The 16733-nt window shown below is 36.3% G+C and overlaps 1 protein-coding gene across 1 annotated transcript in view; it reads right to left on the minus strand.

Annotated features, from left to right (window-relative positions):
* Positions 1–16733, minus strand: part of SLC9A9 (solute carrier family 9 member A9) — a 214479-nt gene that overhangs the window by 96929 nt on the left and 100817 nt on the right. The window contains exons 10-11 of the mRNA XM_054835998.1: positions 5169–5282; positions 3196–3307 (exon numbers count right to left, since the gene is read on the minus strand). Coding sequence (XP_054691973.1) covers positions 3196–3307; positions 5169–5282 — 226 coding nt within the window. The remainder of the gene's footprint in view (positions 1–3195; positions 3308–5168; positions 5283–16733) is intronic.

Genomic DNA, 16733 nt, shown 5'->3' on the forward strand with positions numbered 1-16733 from the left:
ATTGGGCTGTTTTCCATCCTCTTCTCACACTCCACAAACACATGTCACTTCAAACGTGTCCCTCTGAAAAGCCTTTGAGGGCAGTAGTGTTTGTGGGTAGCGTGGGGAGAATCTGCCAGGAACGGAGACTTTCTGTACGTAGGTGTTTTGGTTGCAACTGTAGTTCTCTGCTCCTGTCTTCCTTGCTTCCTTTTTTCTTTAGCTGATTTCATATCTATCTACTTGGAAAAGTTCACTGTGACACTTCCCACCACCAAGTATGTATGAGTGTGCAGATGTAAATGCCTGCACAACAGCTGCCTGTACGCAGGCAGTCTTTTTCTTGTTATTCTTTTGCATTTGTATTCCACCCTTTCAGGCTCCACTGCTGCTGTAATATCTTATATTAACAGCAACCAGCCCATAGCACCGTGTCCCACAAGCCTCTCTCTTGCCAGTTTATATGCTGTAGAGAAGAGGAAAGCACCATAAAAAGTAAATAGAGATATTGGAAGAAGATGGTGCAGTACTGTACCTGTGAAATAGTCCCCTCCTGGTCATGTGGCAGTGATACCCAAATATCAGATATGTTATTGCATTAATAAGTCCATCCGGATCCATTTAGTTTCCTTCCATTTTAATTTTATTACCAGTTAAAGGCATCATAGCAGGGTCTGAACTGAGGCATTTTTCATGCAGCACAGACCACTAGTGTATAGTGATTGCTCCCTTACAATTTAAGACATTAAAATATTTCTTTTTCTCATGAGCAGAGACTGCTGGCCCTGCTCATTTTCGCTGACATTGAACTTAATTTGAGAAGCTCAGGCTTAATTATACAAGGACTAATCTAGTTTTGATTTACAATGGAATATTATCAGGAATCATGATTAAACATAGTTGTAAAAGTGAATCCACCCTCCGTAATGTGTTGTTAGAGGAGTGGCAGAAGCAGATGAAGAATGTAATAAATCAAAATGCTATATAATCCACTTCCAAGCCCTAACTCTTCCACTTTTTCTCAAATGTATTAATACTCCTCAAAAAGTAGAACTTAATGACTACATTAGAATTTTTTGCAGACTAAGGTATACTCAAATGCTAATCGACCATGTACTTGCCTGACCTTAATTGCTTTTTCCAGACTTTAATATTCATGGTGATTATGGCAGTAAAACTCAGTAAAGAAAGCAGTAAATGTTTGGTGCGTTCAGTAATGATAAGATGGCAAACAAAACTAACCCCATGTTCATTGTTTTCTGCATCTTAGTGTGTGATGCTGTGGTGAGCGAAGCCCAGTTTTCACCGTGATTGACTAGAACCTGATTCTATACCAGCATATTGCTGCTGATCTTGTGTAGGCAATAAGCGCCTTCCTCCAAACTCAAATTCAACGTCTTGTTTACTCATGTCAGAAATGTGTGTGTCTTCTGGCAGTCATTGCCTTCTCTGTTTATCACTATATACAGTATGATCAGTTTATAGTGAATAAGAATGTTATTGATAACTAACCACAAATCCTAGTGCATATTAAACAGTACAATTACACAAAAAATCCACATATCCTAAGTGTTCTCTGAAGTGTGAAGCTGCTGGCAGGGCGAGAGGCAGTCAGTCTTTATTGCTCTACTTGCAGATGATGCTATTTACTTTTTTATAATGGTGTAAAGATATTTTTCTCTACAAAATACAGTGTTTCTTTTAAAACAGTTAAAAATTACTTTTCTGAGTATTTTAACATTTACATTTTAGAAGTTTTCAATAGTAGTATTTTCAGTTCTCAGCTGTCAGATTGTGCTGGAAAGCTAATGTGTGAGTTCTCATGTTTGGTTGTTGGCTGCAGGCTACTTTCTGCTCCTAGTTCTGTCAGAATGAAATTCGACTGGAGAAAATGAGGACAGAAAAGTTGAAGAATAAGATATATTTTAGAAGATTTTTAATTCTATACTTTATCTGATGAAAAATAAAAGTAAAAAAACAAAAGGAAACTAGATAACTAGTGATATGAAGCTATTTTTCATGCTGTTGCCTAGTTGGCCACCTGCTAGCTTCACGAGAGGGATCTGCGTATACATCTTACATGGCTATACAATTGTAGGTGAGCGGGCGGTCTGAAAGGCAGTTCCTAATGGATGTATGTCATCATCTCTCACTACAATCTAGCTGGTATTAACTGACATTTACAGCGGCAGCTTTTAGCAGAAGGATTGAATGGATATAGAAATGAACTACTGTGTTGCTCTCTAGAGAGGTGGAATTATATAGGCATAAATGAGGCACCCTGATGTGGAGTACTCCTGATGAGGAAGCTTAAAATGTGGTGCATTGTATTTTACTTGTTATCTGGCTAAATAGATCAGGGTACATTAAGGCTGTCAATCAAGAACTTTTAGCTATAAAAATTTGGAATAGGTTTTTGTCTAAAAAGCAAGAAAATGAAGAAAAAAGTGCTGACTTTCTAATTTTAGAAAATTATTTCATAAATGGCATTGGGGGATCTGTGTTTCTGTCTTTTACTGAACAAATGTTCTTAGCTTATGAGTTTTTTCTAGCTAGCATCACAAAGTCAAGTGGCGGTATTTCTAGCTTGTGCAAGTCCAAAAATACAGAATCCATAGTACAGGGGATGATGCACAAATCAGAGTAGAACATGGCTCCTCTCTTCTGTTTCGTGGGTGGGTTGTTTTTTTTTTTTTTTTTTTTTTAATTCAACAATGTTAACCAGAGTTAACAGAGTTAAATATCAGGCTGGAATACATATAAAAAGGTCTGTGGAATTAAAATCTGCTAGCCTCATGTTTCAAAGTAAAACTGTTCCTGAAGTTAAAGGAATTGCCAAAGACTCTGTCCGATTTGAGTATCAGTACTACCACTTTTAAAGTTGGATATTTATTTGCTGGTATGTAAGCATACTGACGGGTATACTACAGGTGCCTCTAAAACAACACAACATGAAAACATGGTATTGCCAAATTGTCATAGAATGTAGACAGATGAGGGACAATGGGTTGAAAGACTGGCTTCCTGGGTGGTAGGTGGCCAAAAAGTTAATTAAAATTGGTCCAGAACACTGTGAAGCTGATAAGAATACATCCATTTGCTTTGGTAGCTTTGAAGAGACTATCTTGAGTTTTAAGATAATGACCTCTTTGTGATAGATGACTATCTTTGTCAGTTGTTAAATGTGGACAGGAAAAATACCAAAATAGCACTTACCTGAAAACATCATCATGTGCTGAAAATTCCTGGGAATCTTTTGTTTTCGACCCAAATTCAACAGGAAAGAAAGTGGATATATGTTGCAAGCTCTTGCTACAAAAACTGCCACCTAAAATTTAAGATGTTGAGGAAAATGGTGGAGGAACTACTGACAAAAACAGGGTTAACTTAAATCCAATATTTCTCCAAAGTTATTTTAGAAGTGTAATTAAAATGAATATGAGATTATCTTCTTTCATATTTTATATATCAGATCCTTCTGGTTCCAATTTCATTATAAAACTGTGCAGTGGCAGAGATTGTCTTCCCCAGACATCCTGGTTTTATATTCATCATTATATATCCCACTTCAATCACTCTACTTTTACTCATCACATTTGTATCACATGTGACTTCATCTTCAGTCCTTCAGTAAAATGCCCATCATCAATTGCAGAGATGGCATTATCTTCTTGAGCAGCAATTTGCAAAGAATAAATGTGCTTTCGGACATGATTACTTTCTTATTTCCTGACAATTCATATTGTCTATATCCAGCACTCTGTGGTGTTTTTTTTTTTTTCCTCTCCTTGTTTTTCTTTGGAGATTTTTCAGATGGGGTTCTTTATTACTGCTCTGTGGAATGATCACAAAAGTTGGCTTAATTAGAAACATGAGGCTATTTCGGATTTAAAAAAAGACAATCAGAGCTCCTTATACATGCCTTTAGCAGGTTCCATCCTCCCCCTTGTCTTGTGACTCTTAGGGGTCAATTATGGCACTCTTAGTCTGAGGCATGCTGCGGACTGTAGAATAAATGCGTTGAGTGGCAATGTCTGGCTGTATCGTATCTGCTGGGCCAAGAGCTGCTTAAAGCTCCCATGGACCTGGGAGAACATGCATTAGCAGTGGTTGCTTCACATGCCCTGTGCTCAGCTGTCCAGTGCAACCCTGTTGCAGTCTGTTGGCTCTTAGTGGGCGGAAGCGATAGAGCCAGGTCACTGCAGTGCTCTGCAACACTGACGGGGGTCCTGAGTGCTGCTCCCACGTTCAGCTGGCTTCCAGTGCTAAGGAGCGCAGGACACAGTACAGCACCTGCCTCCGTGTGGTGGTGGGATGCAACAGGCTCTCGGGGTCCTCTGCTGTCTAACCCAACCTGTAGCCAGGGGAGCTGTGATGCAGTTCTTATTATTCATTTGGAAATTGCATATAAAAATTACTGCTAGTAAACAGAATGATCCCAACTTTCAAAGCTATTACAGTTCATCAAAAAGTGATAAGCAAAGGGCTGCTGCTCTGAGCCAAAAAAAAAGTCATCGCGTGAATTGTCAGTGTGAAAAGAATCGATACCACTATACAAGTAAGCAACAGATTTGTTGAGAAACTATGGCAGAATTAAAGGCACAGATTCTTTTTCTTACCTGTCTCTTAGGCACATGATGATGTAAATAATTCCATGTACACTGGAGATATCAAATACAAAGAAGGAAGGATTTCAGCAATGCAGAACTGTTTGCTTTTAAAGGACTTAGTATCATTTAAGTAGGTTTGGGGAAGTTCTACTTATGGCACATATCTGCCTGGAGGCAGCTCTGCAGTTTGTGGATCTGCACTGGCTCTGGACAGGCATAAAGATTTTGTGTACCTGCACCTGTCCCCATGGATGTGTCCCAATACACATCCCAATTTCCTACCCCACTTATAAACCAGTGGTAAAAGTTCCACAGCTGATTTAAAGCTTTGCTTTGTAGCAGATCTGCAAAGCAACAACTGTCAAAAGACCACGTGCTTACATGCATTGAGTCAGTTATTGTAATATATATAATAAAGACTTGGACCTTTGGATTGACAAAAAAATTGATTTTTAGTATTTAAGGAACTGATTGGTTTGCTTGTGGACTTTTTTTTTTTTTCACATGAAGCACACATTCTTATATATAAAATATATACACATGTACATAGATAACATACTTCTTTAAAGCAAAGGATACAAATGCACCAAATATAAAAAGAGGACTGAAGATATGATTTTGAAATGTGAATAGTGCGAGTCCCATGTAACAGAAGATGACATTTTCAGCCAAAAAATTCATGAACTCGAACAACTTAAACAAGAGAGAAAGAACATAATTATGATTCATGTCTGTAACCAACTACTGTTTATCACAAAGTTCCCTTGGAATACAGAACTGTTTAGATGAAAGGAACAGAAATTGCACCTATTTCAAGGGTGGATTTTAAAACCATCTAATTTGCTATACAGTATATGTGGTGTCTTTTAGCTTTAAAAATCATAGTTGCTTGCGTGTTTTTCTCTGATTTGTGTATGAAAGCTTGACACAGACAACTAATAAAATACATAAATGGCAAGTAAGTTATACGAGCTTCAATGCAAACTGCAAGGAAGCTGAGGGAATTTAACTTCACTCATGTTTACCCAGGTGAACCTGGGAAATGGCTGAGATCCTGATGACACAAGCTATGCACAATACAGCGCTGGGCATGGGCACACTAATGCCAAGAGAGAAGAAAAAAATAATTCCTAAATGGACTATTAAGAACCTGTGCCTTTAAGATAGAATATGATCTTTTATGAATATTATCTTGCAGATGAAAACTTTTATTGCACTGTATGGACATCAATATCAATTACTCATTTCAAACCAAACTACTCGAGATATCATTTAAACATATTATAAAATAAGCATAAAATACATGATTATGGTAGGATTTCTTCTGTGATAAAAACAAGCAAAGCCAAAATATTCATTTGCCTTGAGGGGATGTTCTTGGTTGCATTTGCAGCTGATTATATAAAAACTAATAAAATAAATTTTCATATTTATCCACATCTGGAAAAAATCAATCATTGCTGCCAACTAGCTACAGAGGAGAGAAAAAGAGGTCTTTTCACTTCTGAAGTAACTTTTGGGCTCAGGAGTCTATGCTAACAAATCCTGATGCAGGATTAGGGCTGAAGTTTGTCGATCCGTCTACAACCAGTCATACATCACAATCTGGAATGTTACTATGGAGATATTTTATTCATCCTCAACAGGCTTATGTATTTTTTGTAATATGTTTGTGTTTCTAAAAATAAATATCCAATAACAGTCACTATGGTCTTACAAAGGAAAAATGAGAGCTGTCATAATCATTATTTAAAACAAATTTCAGAGGCAAAATGGCATAAAACCCAGTAGTATATGGGAAGATATTTTGGACCCTATGGCAGCACCATCAATTATCCCAAACATAGATTCCATAGCCCCCATTTTGTGCTGCAGTGCTGAATAACATGAAAACAAACACAAGAAATATTTGTAAGTTAGTAGACTTAAATTATTTAAATTAAATTTAAATGAGAGAAAGCAGTTGTCAAAAAACCTCAACATATGACATCTTGTGATACATAGGAATTATTATGATAAATCTTTGCATTTCCATTTTGGGAGTAAACATGATCCCACTTTGTGGGAATGTCATCTGACACGTTTTTCTAATGCTTCAAAAATCTACTGGGAGTGTCATGACAGGATTTACATATATATATATATATAAAAATACATGTATATATAAAAATCCTTTGAGGGAAGAGTACTGCTATGAGGAGCCACAACTGCATGCTTTAGTTGTTGGGATACGATAAAGGTGCTCCAGAGGTTTTAAAGCTGAATGATATTTCACTCTTCATTTACAAAATCTCATTCAAATTTTAAAGAAATGTAAAGTAGATCTACTATTGATGCATTTTAGAAACACAGTTTCTGAAACTAAAATTTCTTTCTTGTATTTTCCAAACTTTCTGTTGACATGCATTTTTTGAAGGAAAATAGATTTTGCTATATCACTGCTTTTGCTATATACTCTTTCTCAATAGTCTTCAACAGTAAATTCAAGCTTTTACTCTTGCCTGAAGTGCTTTCATGCCATTACTGCTTTTAAACTTTTCACTCCTTGTCTCCCAGCAATCTGGTCAAGATGCAGTCTTTGTGTGTTTGGGTTGGTTTTTTTTTTTTTGGTTTTTTTTTTTTTTTTTTTTGTAAATTCAGCTTAGTGCTTCTTTTACATTGCTCTGTACCTTTACTTCCTTTTCTGGTTACACGCATCCTGTTTCTTCCTACTCCAATGCAGCTTCAAAACCTCCAGAACCATTTCAGTGAGTGATTCTTAAAAAGAAAAATCCCTACTTCTTCATTACATGTTTCAAATCAACATAGGCAATATATACTTCATTTTCTCACTGGGCCAATGTTTCCTTCCCACCAGCATAGGCCTATTAGTTTTCTTAGACTACATTTACAGTGTATATAATGCTTTTTAGCTACATTAACTATGTCAGATACGTGTAACACGGTAATCTATTGCAGTTCTTGAACCATATTGCTGGACATCAACTGGTTTGTTTGCAAGAGCAAATACAGTCCAAATCCTATTTTTTTCCTCTCTGAATTTTGGTGCTGAACTGTTCTGGTTTCTTTTTCCTCTCTTATCTCTAGTTTCTTAGTATTTTGATCTTTCACTATCAGAGCACTGCCTACTTGGTAGAAGATTAAATCTGGACTAGTTTCCTTCCTTTGTGTAGCAAAAATCCAGGTGCTATTTCAATAGCTAGAGTAGGCTCCTTCTTATTCCAGGCACAGCCATGATATGGTCTCTTATGAAAGACTAGCTCCTTAGAATGGTAAAACTAGCTCGTTAGCTTCATTCAGAGTCTTCAGTATTCCCCATACAGTTTGGTCTCTCTTTTTAAAAGTATATCACTCATACGACATTTATTCATGGAGTGCAGTCCATTCAAATTTCTCACACTGGGTTAACAAAAAAAATATTAAAAAATATCAACTGCTTCAGAACTAGTTATTGTCACAAAAGAAGTGATATCTGAATGCCTTTTTCTGGAACTGATGCTTGTGGATATAATGTAAAACCTCCTCCAGACTTCCCTTTTTCCCCCTGTATTCAGCATAGTGTTTTATTTAGTGTTTCTTCAGCTTTGTTTTGTTCAATAGTAATACAGAGCCCAAGGAGATACTCCATTAAGCACTTAACTGTCAGTGCTGTGCAGCATAAATCCCATCAGAACAAAACAATTTATTCTAAAGAGATCTTCTCAAAACCATGTTAAGAAACAGCTTCCGTAGAAACATTTTCCCAAATTGTCATGCCTTTTGCACAAATGTTTCTGTCACTATTTTAAAGATGAGATGTCAAGACCTTTTGATGAGAAGCAGAAGAATAGGAGAAATACGTTTTCACCTGGAATTTGTAATTTCCTGGGACACCCAAGGAGTACCAATAAGAGTTGCACCATACACATTAGCCTCTGAAAAACGTCCTATTTTGTCTGAGTGGCCATAAACCAGGTCCGTGCTATGGGCCATGGTCTGCTTAAATGCCACTCAAAATTTTCCCTTATTTTGAATATATGTACTTGCAAGTAGGATTACTTCCATAAAGAAAAAAGTAAAAAAAGTTAGGATTAGAATCCTGGATATCGAGTCGTTGGAAATATTTTGGCTACAACCATAAATTCCCTTCCCTTGCCTCCCACACGGACAACTAACCTCTTTCTACTCTAAATGAAATTGGCATTAAAGTGCTCATATGCTGCCATTAGTTTCCCCAAGGCTACCAGAAAATTATACTAGAAACCATTTTAATATACACAGAGCAATAAGACATTTTTTCTGTATAAAACTAAAACCCCTCATTTGTAATATGCCATTTCTACCTCTCCACGAAGTCTATAAATCTGCTTATAGCTTTAAAGTAAGAGTTGTAATAAATCACTAGTGTCAACACATTGCAGAGTAGAGTATTAATTACAAAACACTGGTTCAGAATGAATCAGGGCACTTGGTTTAGGTCTGCAGCTCAGTGAGTTACTGAAAGTGGTATTTGCCTTGCTTTGGTTGTTTTCTCTGTAAAAAGATTAATATAAAAGATATCTATTAAAATTGACATAATATGTATGTATTTAAAAACAAATCATTCACCAAATATGCTTAGGTGTTCTGTTATTCTCAGCCATTGTAAGTACTAAGAGGGATGTGCAAAAAATCAGTTTTAATTTGGGACATTTTTCTGGAAAGTGCCACTTGCAGTTCAGTTCTCACTGACAGAGGAAGGAATCAATCCAGGTTATGTACACCTTCAGCCTTGCTGTAACGGCTAAGTTTATCTTCTACCAATGTTTTATTTTAACTCAAGCGAAAAATTTTGTATGACATAAAACCTGTATTATTTTTTTCTTTTGAGTGAGATAAGGAAAAGTCTTCCTTTTTCTTCTCCTCTCTTCCCTTCACCCCCACAGTTAATTTCAAGCCAATTAGGGGAACAAGCTATGCCAAAATGGGTTTTGCAACTTGATCCATTTTATAGAACTACTTAAATTTTCACTGACTGTTAGAGAGATTATCTAGGTAAGTAATTAGTGCACCTGGAAGACGGGGGACACTAAGTTCCAATCTCAGCTGTAATAAAAATAGAATTCTTTAAAGGAGCATCAAAAGGAGAAAATGAACATATTCTATGCTGCAGTCCCCTTGTGGTTGGGGAGATGGAAAATGTAAGATTTCTCAAATCCTAATATTTTAAACAGCATTTTTCACTTCAAGAGAATAAAGTTAGTATGAGAGTACTGGGTAAGAGCAGAATTACAAACAGCATTCCTTCATCGCAAGGGAATAATGTTAGTACGAGGGTATTGGGTGAAAGCTGAATTACATCCACAACTCATTTCCAGCAAAATTCAGTGAATTTTACTCACTGATGGCAATATTACATTCTTTCACTTGATTTAATACCTGCTGAACGAATGTCATCCACCTCTTGCAGGTACCTGCAAGCCTTCTCCAGTTGCATTGATTTTGCTAGCAACATGGAGGAATGCCACCTGCTAGAGGTTACATCTTACAGTGATATATTCTTGCATGACATCAATATAGGGAGAGTTTCAATAGTCCAACAGCAGCTAGGAAGCTAGGATGTAAAATTGATTATACTTTTTAAGAGAGATTTGAAGGTGACAGAGAGCTATTAAAATCCCAAGCAGTCAATGTTAAGTGATGGTTATAAAATTTATTATATTTGAATAATACTATTTAATTAGAACACAGCTATCAAAAATATTCCATGAAGTCAAGGATATTGATAAATCAATAGTTGATGAAAATTGCTTTTCCTGACTATTTTGAATTAAAATGCAGTAAGAATTCAGGCTACCATAATTTTTCTGAGATTGTAGAAGCCTTTATTATAGCCTAATTGCTTTATTTAATCTTTCTCTTTTGATTAGAGGTTTCAAAATCAGAAAAAGAAGGTTTGAATTTGAACCTCTGGCCTGAAATCCTTTATGCAGCTATAATGAATCTTCATAGTGTAGTGATATAAAGCTCATTTCTAGAATAACATGCTTAGATGAAAGAATCACCAAAGTAACTCAAATCCATGATAGAATATAAACTTTTTTATGGTGCTCATTTTGATATCTAAGCATATTTGACTGTAAACTTACAAACACGCTAGCAGAGAGAGATTCTTACAAGTTCTTTTATGTCCTGGGGCAAAATTCTGGCTCTTTTTATCAGTAGGCTTTGCTACTGAATTCAATGAATTTCACCCCAACAGATTTATGGAAGGCACACAATAAATTTCTACTTCCCTATAGAGCTGGAAGGTTTAAAAGATTTGTAAGGCCTGAGGAAGAACTGGGAAAATAAAAGGAAAAAGAAATAATGAAAGCAGCAGCACCAAGGGAGAGGGAAGGCCAGCAGTATTTTGCATTTACACAGTACGGATTATTCTTTCTGGTATGATCTACCCACCACCACCAAAGTTCAGCTTGGGAGAAGCTGGAGAAACTCCTGGCACACAATACACTTCTGACTAGCAACAGTAAAGAAAAAATGTTGGCCCTGGACATCAAGGCAAATCCTTTCTGTTACTAAAAATGCCATAGGTCTCGAATGGCTTTGCTGGACAAAAGAAGTTTTAAACCAATAATGTTGAAAATTAGGCAGCTAAATTAGAATTCTTTTTTCTTGTTCTAAACTACTTGCAGTAATGAAAATCACAGGGAGAATGACTTAAAAAGTAAAACATTCAGAATTTCTAAAAATGTTTGACCTCAGGCGTGAACGGAAGTTTTATTTGGTTTGTATTTACAATCAATCTGTCAACATCATTAATTACAGGATTCAAATTAACCCTCAGAAAGAACTTTGTTATTTGCATTTTATCCATTAATTGAGAAGTAATTGAGTGTTCAAAATCTAAAACATGCATGGGTAAGGCATGGAGAGCAGTAGAAACTTTGGTGTGCACTTGTGGTAGTATAGCCAGATTTAGAGCCTCCTGAGAATTTATATGTTGCCTACAATAGACTTTGGATCTAGCTGTAGAAAAAATAATTATTATTAGTCTTGCTAAATTGCCTCCAAAAGGGGGTTTCTGCAAACTTTGTTGGTTTTTTTTTCAAAGGGATTTGTTTGCAAGAGAGGGAACCTTTTTAGATCACTATCTCCTTTTCGTGCAGCACAACGAACTTTTGCTCTTATACGTCAGGCATTAAGTTGTACCTAGAAATAACGCGAGAATGATGCCTTAATGGAAGCTATTGCCAAAACAGAGACGATGATGCTGTTGCTCCTGCAGCTTGTCATCTAAGTTATTACATGGTTTACAAGCTAGAAACAATCATTTTCAAAGTGCTTGTTTATCTTAAATTCCTGAACTGAGATGTTCCAGGCACAAAGGACGGAGGAATCCTCAGTGCTCTGTTGTATCAAGATAACATGCTCAGGGATTACTGCAGTTAAAGCTCTCTACGTTTAGCAGTGCTGCATTATTCTGTAAGTACTAAGGCAGGGTTCTGCTCAAGATGGGGCATAAAAGATTGTAGCTAGAAAATTGTTTGAAGGAATATAAAGAAATTCTGACTGCTCAGCAATTAATGGTGGTACTAGAATCATTGTATTTAGGGATGAATTTGGAAAATTTTGGGAACATTGATGGTTGTTCCATTTGCTGATAGAGGGACAATTATACTATATGGAAAATGAAGAGACCAGGAACAGTCTGTTCTGTCTAGGATTAAGCTAGTATTCGTATAAATCTGAAATTGGAGAGTAAACTATGTATAGAAGAAAAAGAATATAAAAAGCTGAAAAATAATAACAACATAAATAAAAATGAATCTGAAGTTTATGACCTGTTCTGAACAACCTGAAAGGCATCTCTGAACTTTCTTGGAAGGCATCTTTCTGGGCAGTAAATCACCAATCAGGTGGAAGCAGGGACATTATCCACTGACAGTTAAGAGCTATATGGAACAATGGTTAAAAAAATAAGCATAAGAGAGAAACGATTTGTGGCTTCACCAAGGCCAATTTCAGCTAACAAAGGAGACTCAGATGTGTTAAAACATGACTGTTCTCCTACTGGTAAAAGAAAAATAGGAATGTTGTGAATGTAATCTAGTTGTCTTTAAAATTGCAATGAACTAATAAATCTTTTGTGTTTCTGCATTTATGTTAGAGTTAGAGGACTGCTGCTGATTTTTCAAAAGTAAAACATAAAATCAATCCCATCTTCCTCTTTTCACCCCCTCAAGTGGTTTTTTTTCCTGTGACTTGCCATCACAGTCCTAACCTCAAGCGATCAATTCAATTTCTAAGGAGGACAAATGCAATTTATTCCATTTCAATTTGCTCAGAGGAAATATTCTCTAATATTAATTCTTGAAGTGAGTTCATAAAAACAATTTCCTTCCTTGCCAAGTTTTGGGTGTTGGAAAGAAAATCAGTTAGTCTTTGACATATTAGAAAGTAGTAACCAATATGAGGGCCTTCAACCTACCAAGAAGAAAAGAAAAAGGATTCTTATGAAGTCTGTGGTGTCTTTTGTTCATGCTTTCCAGCAAGAATCAAGACTGCAAAAAATTATCTGATGCTCATGGCTATACGATTTCCATTTCACTGCAAATACAACATACTACCGGACAAATACTTGCTCTCTTTGCACCTGTTCTATAGAAATCATATTGCAGCTTCTATCTACCCATGTTGATGCTTCCCTTTAGAGTCTGTAAAACTGCTTCTGTGGGAAAATGCTGTAGAACTGTAAATCAGGAAAGACTCTATTTTACCTTAATCCAGAAAACAGTAGAAGTATTTGCATGTGTTTTTCTGATGGTATGCTCTTTTGTTTTTATTCAGTGCTTAATCTAAGTTAAAAGAATGTTTACTAAATAACTTCTCTACTTTCTGTGCCACAGTTACTTGTTCAGGGCTTTCCATATATATACTGTTTTGTTATAAGTCTGTTTATAGAGGCTGGAGGGGAATGGACACAAGACCTTACCTCCTCCCAACCTAGGGAGAGCATCCTTCCTCTGAGAACTGTTCTTGCCCTAACTGGTGTCGAATAGCATGAGCTCCTGATGATATTAAAATCCATTTATTATTCTTAAAGACCTACTCCTGATGAGCCACCTTTTGGCTACATTACCTTGTCAGAATGCTACCTTGTAGTTCTATGTGGCAGTATTAATTGCAACTACTTTGCAGATTCTAGTACCAGTTACTGAAGCAGGATACTGGATCAGTAGGTCCACTGATCTGCTCTTATATGTTTAGGGTGGGAATTTGGGGAATTCTTTTGTTTCATTTCTACAACCATCTTTAAACAGCTTCCCTGCCTCTTGATGTAGGCTACTATTCAAGAATGATTCATTTGGACAAAAAGCCTGAGAAATATGAATGGCAACTATGTTTTTGTGTGTCACGTCTTTTTCTTAAGTATTAGAGTATGTGACTCTTCTCATCTAACAGTGCTCTCCACTTAAAGATAAAATCTAGAGTGCAGACTGTATGGAGATGAGATAAGTGAGACACAGAATGTTAGGGGGATTTGCTTGAACGTTAAGTGTGAAAGGTCCAGTTTCTTAAATACAGAAAATGTCAGATACTCTTTGGTGTACTTTTTGAATACAGCACAAAGGACCATCTTGTGGATAAAGCACAAGAAAGCTGTCTTCAAATACAAGTTAGCTTCGAAGTGGCTGCAACCTTGGTACTTCCGCTGTGAGTAAATAATTGCCTGCGCTGAAAGGCTGTCTAACACCCTGCACTTGTATCTGTGAAATACCTCAAAAAATTGCAGATGAAGGATAATTGGAGAAAATTAACTTAGAGGAAATTATCGGTGCTGTTTATACGTGCCTTTTACATAGCACAGAGTATATGTGTGTGTGTGTATGTGCCTGCATATACTAATATTATGTGTAAAGGCCAATGGAGATGAATGTGTAGTATTAAGCTCAAACAGGGCAAAGATTAATAATGTCAACACTACAAAAGCTAAAGCAGTTTGATATAGTTAGGGTCCAAAGACTAAAAAGTGAAATCTTGCCCTCATAGTAAGTGTACACAAAACCAAAGTAAGCCCATCACTATTTGAATTCAAATTATAGTTTTGTAATTAATTTCAATGGGGCAGAACCCAATTCTCAAGTTCACTGGAGGCACGGGGTGGTCAACACTCCCCTAAATTAGTGCGACTGAAGTAGAATTAAAAATCAAAAGCTTGAAATAGATGCTCACACTTGCATGCTATTTTCATTAATTTAGGGGGATGAAAGTAGATAGGTACTCAAACATGTGGAAGGACAGAGCACTTATTTGAATCCTAGTCATGATTTAGACATTTAATATGAAAGATTTTGACAAAGGGCTTTTTAGCTCTTAATTATTTCCGCAGCACCGTAAGAGATGAGCTATAGTCAGCTGTTGAGTATTTCTTGCACTGTGCTACCATTTTGTACAAATGTCTCTCCTGAAGGTAGAAAATCCATTAATTGTGTAATGAAAACACAGCTGTGCAGTCACTAAAAAGATGGGATGCTGGCAAGTGCTTTAGACTATTATAGTCTCTTATTTACACGTATTTATTTTCCTCTTGTAGCTTATTGTGTGAGAATTTTAGTGTTAGCTACATACTTCTAAAAAGTTTTGACCAAGGCTTTTGTGCAGTTTTTTTAGCTGATACAGAATTTTGCAGATGATGTACCTAGGAAGAGAATTGCAAGGGATCAGCAGTCATGCAAGAATCATATAAGTTAACAAGCAGAGATATATAAAACATATTTCAGATTGCAAGAATGGATCTTTGTCAATAGCAGTTTGGTAATGTCAGAAATCACACAACAGCTCAGATTCCTTACGGCCTGTCATTGCCCCAGGATTCTCTGTGCAGTGCAAAAGCATTGCTGTTCGCACAGGAAGCAGAGGCCTCGAAACATCAGTAAAGCTGCTGGCTCCCAAACCACGCAGACTTCTTTCAGTGAGGTCAGTGCACATTTGTCACAAAGCGTTTAATGCTCTGTAAAGATCACAACATAACCTATCTAGCCATGCAAGAAATAGCTGTCTTAATTTCTTTACCAAACACAATGTCCCCACAGTAAGAGCAAGTATGAACACATTGACACGTACTAATGCAAGTGTAAGGTAGCACAGGGTTATAACAAAGGAACCTATTAATAGTACCCTCAACGTTAAAAACTATGTGAACCTATGTGCTTAATAATTTTATTACATTCCAATTTAGTAGTATAATGTAATATGCATAGAAATACAAAACATGAGGTTTTTTTAGATTTCTCTACAGGTTCATTCCATGATTGGAGAATTTACTGATAATTCTGTATTAAAATCACCTAACACAATAATGTGATGTGTCAGTGTTTCAGACAAAGTTAGAGAAAATTATTACCATTAGGACACAACTATATTTTAAGAAAGAATCTAAGTGTTTTTACTTATATTATCATTATATATATTATTATATTTGGAACCTCTTCATTTATAGCAGAAGCCAAATCTCATTAAGGTCTTTGGTTCATGACATAAAACTCTATTAAATTAGTTTACCTTTATGAAAAATGAAGAAAGGCTTAAATTAAGAATCCTACCTTTATTTTTTATGTCACAGGTTCTCACATGAGAGAGTCGTGACTGACTACGTTTAACGTTTAATGTAGTCAGTAATGTGGAATGTCACAACTGTTAACTTTTACGAAACGCAAAATTGAGTAAGATATAATTTAAATTAAAGGTAACCATATTTACACAAATTTGTGATGTTAAACTGCACTCTGCTCTGTTCCAGCACTACATGTTGATGATGCAAGAATATGTTCATAGCCCAGGATTAGATTGATTTTGGTTTGCTTTTTTCTCCCTATGCATTCCATGGTTGCAGCGGTGAGGAGGGTGGCAATAACTAGGAAGGGACTTGATTTTACAGCCTACATACTGAGAGGAAATTCTCTTCACAAAACTAGACGTGCTTTACAGAGGCGGGGTACAAGGCTGGATCTTTGCATGGACGCAGACTTAAAAACTAGGGATAAATGCTAGCTACCCGCAGTAAGGAGACATGGTTCAGAGGTCGCTCTTCAAATCTCTCGTGCGAAGATCAAGAGACACAACAAATGTGTGCAAAGTAAAATTACATGATCTGCGTAGTTATATTAACCAGGTTTTTGATTC

This window comes from Grus americana, chromosome 9, assembly GCF_028858705.1.
Source record: "Grus americana isolate bGruAme1 chromosome 9, bGruAme1.mat, whole genome shotgun sequence".
Lineage (NCBI taxonomy): Eukaryota > Metazoa > Chordata > Aves > Gruiformes > Gruidae > Grus > Grus americana.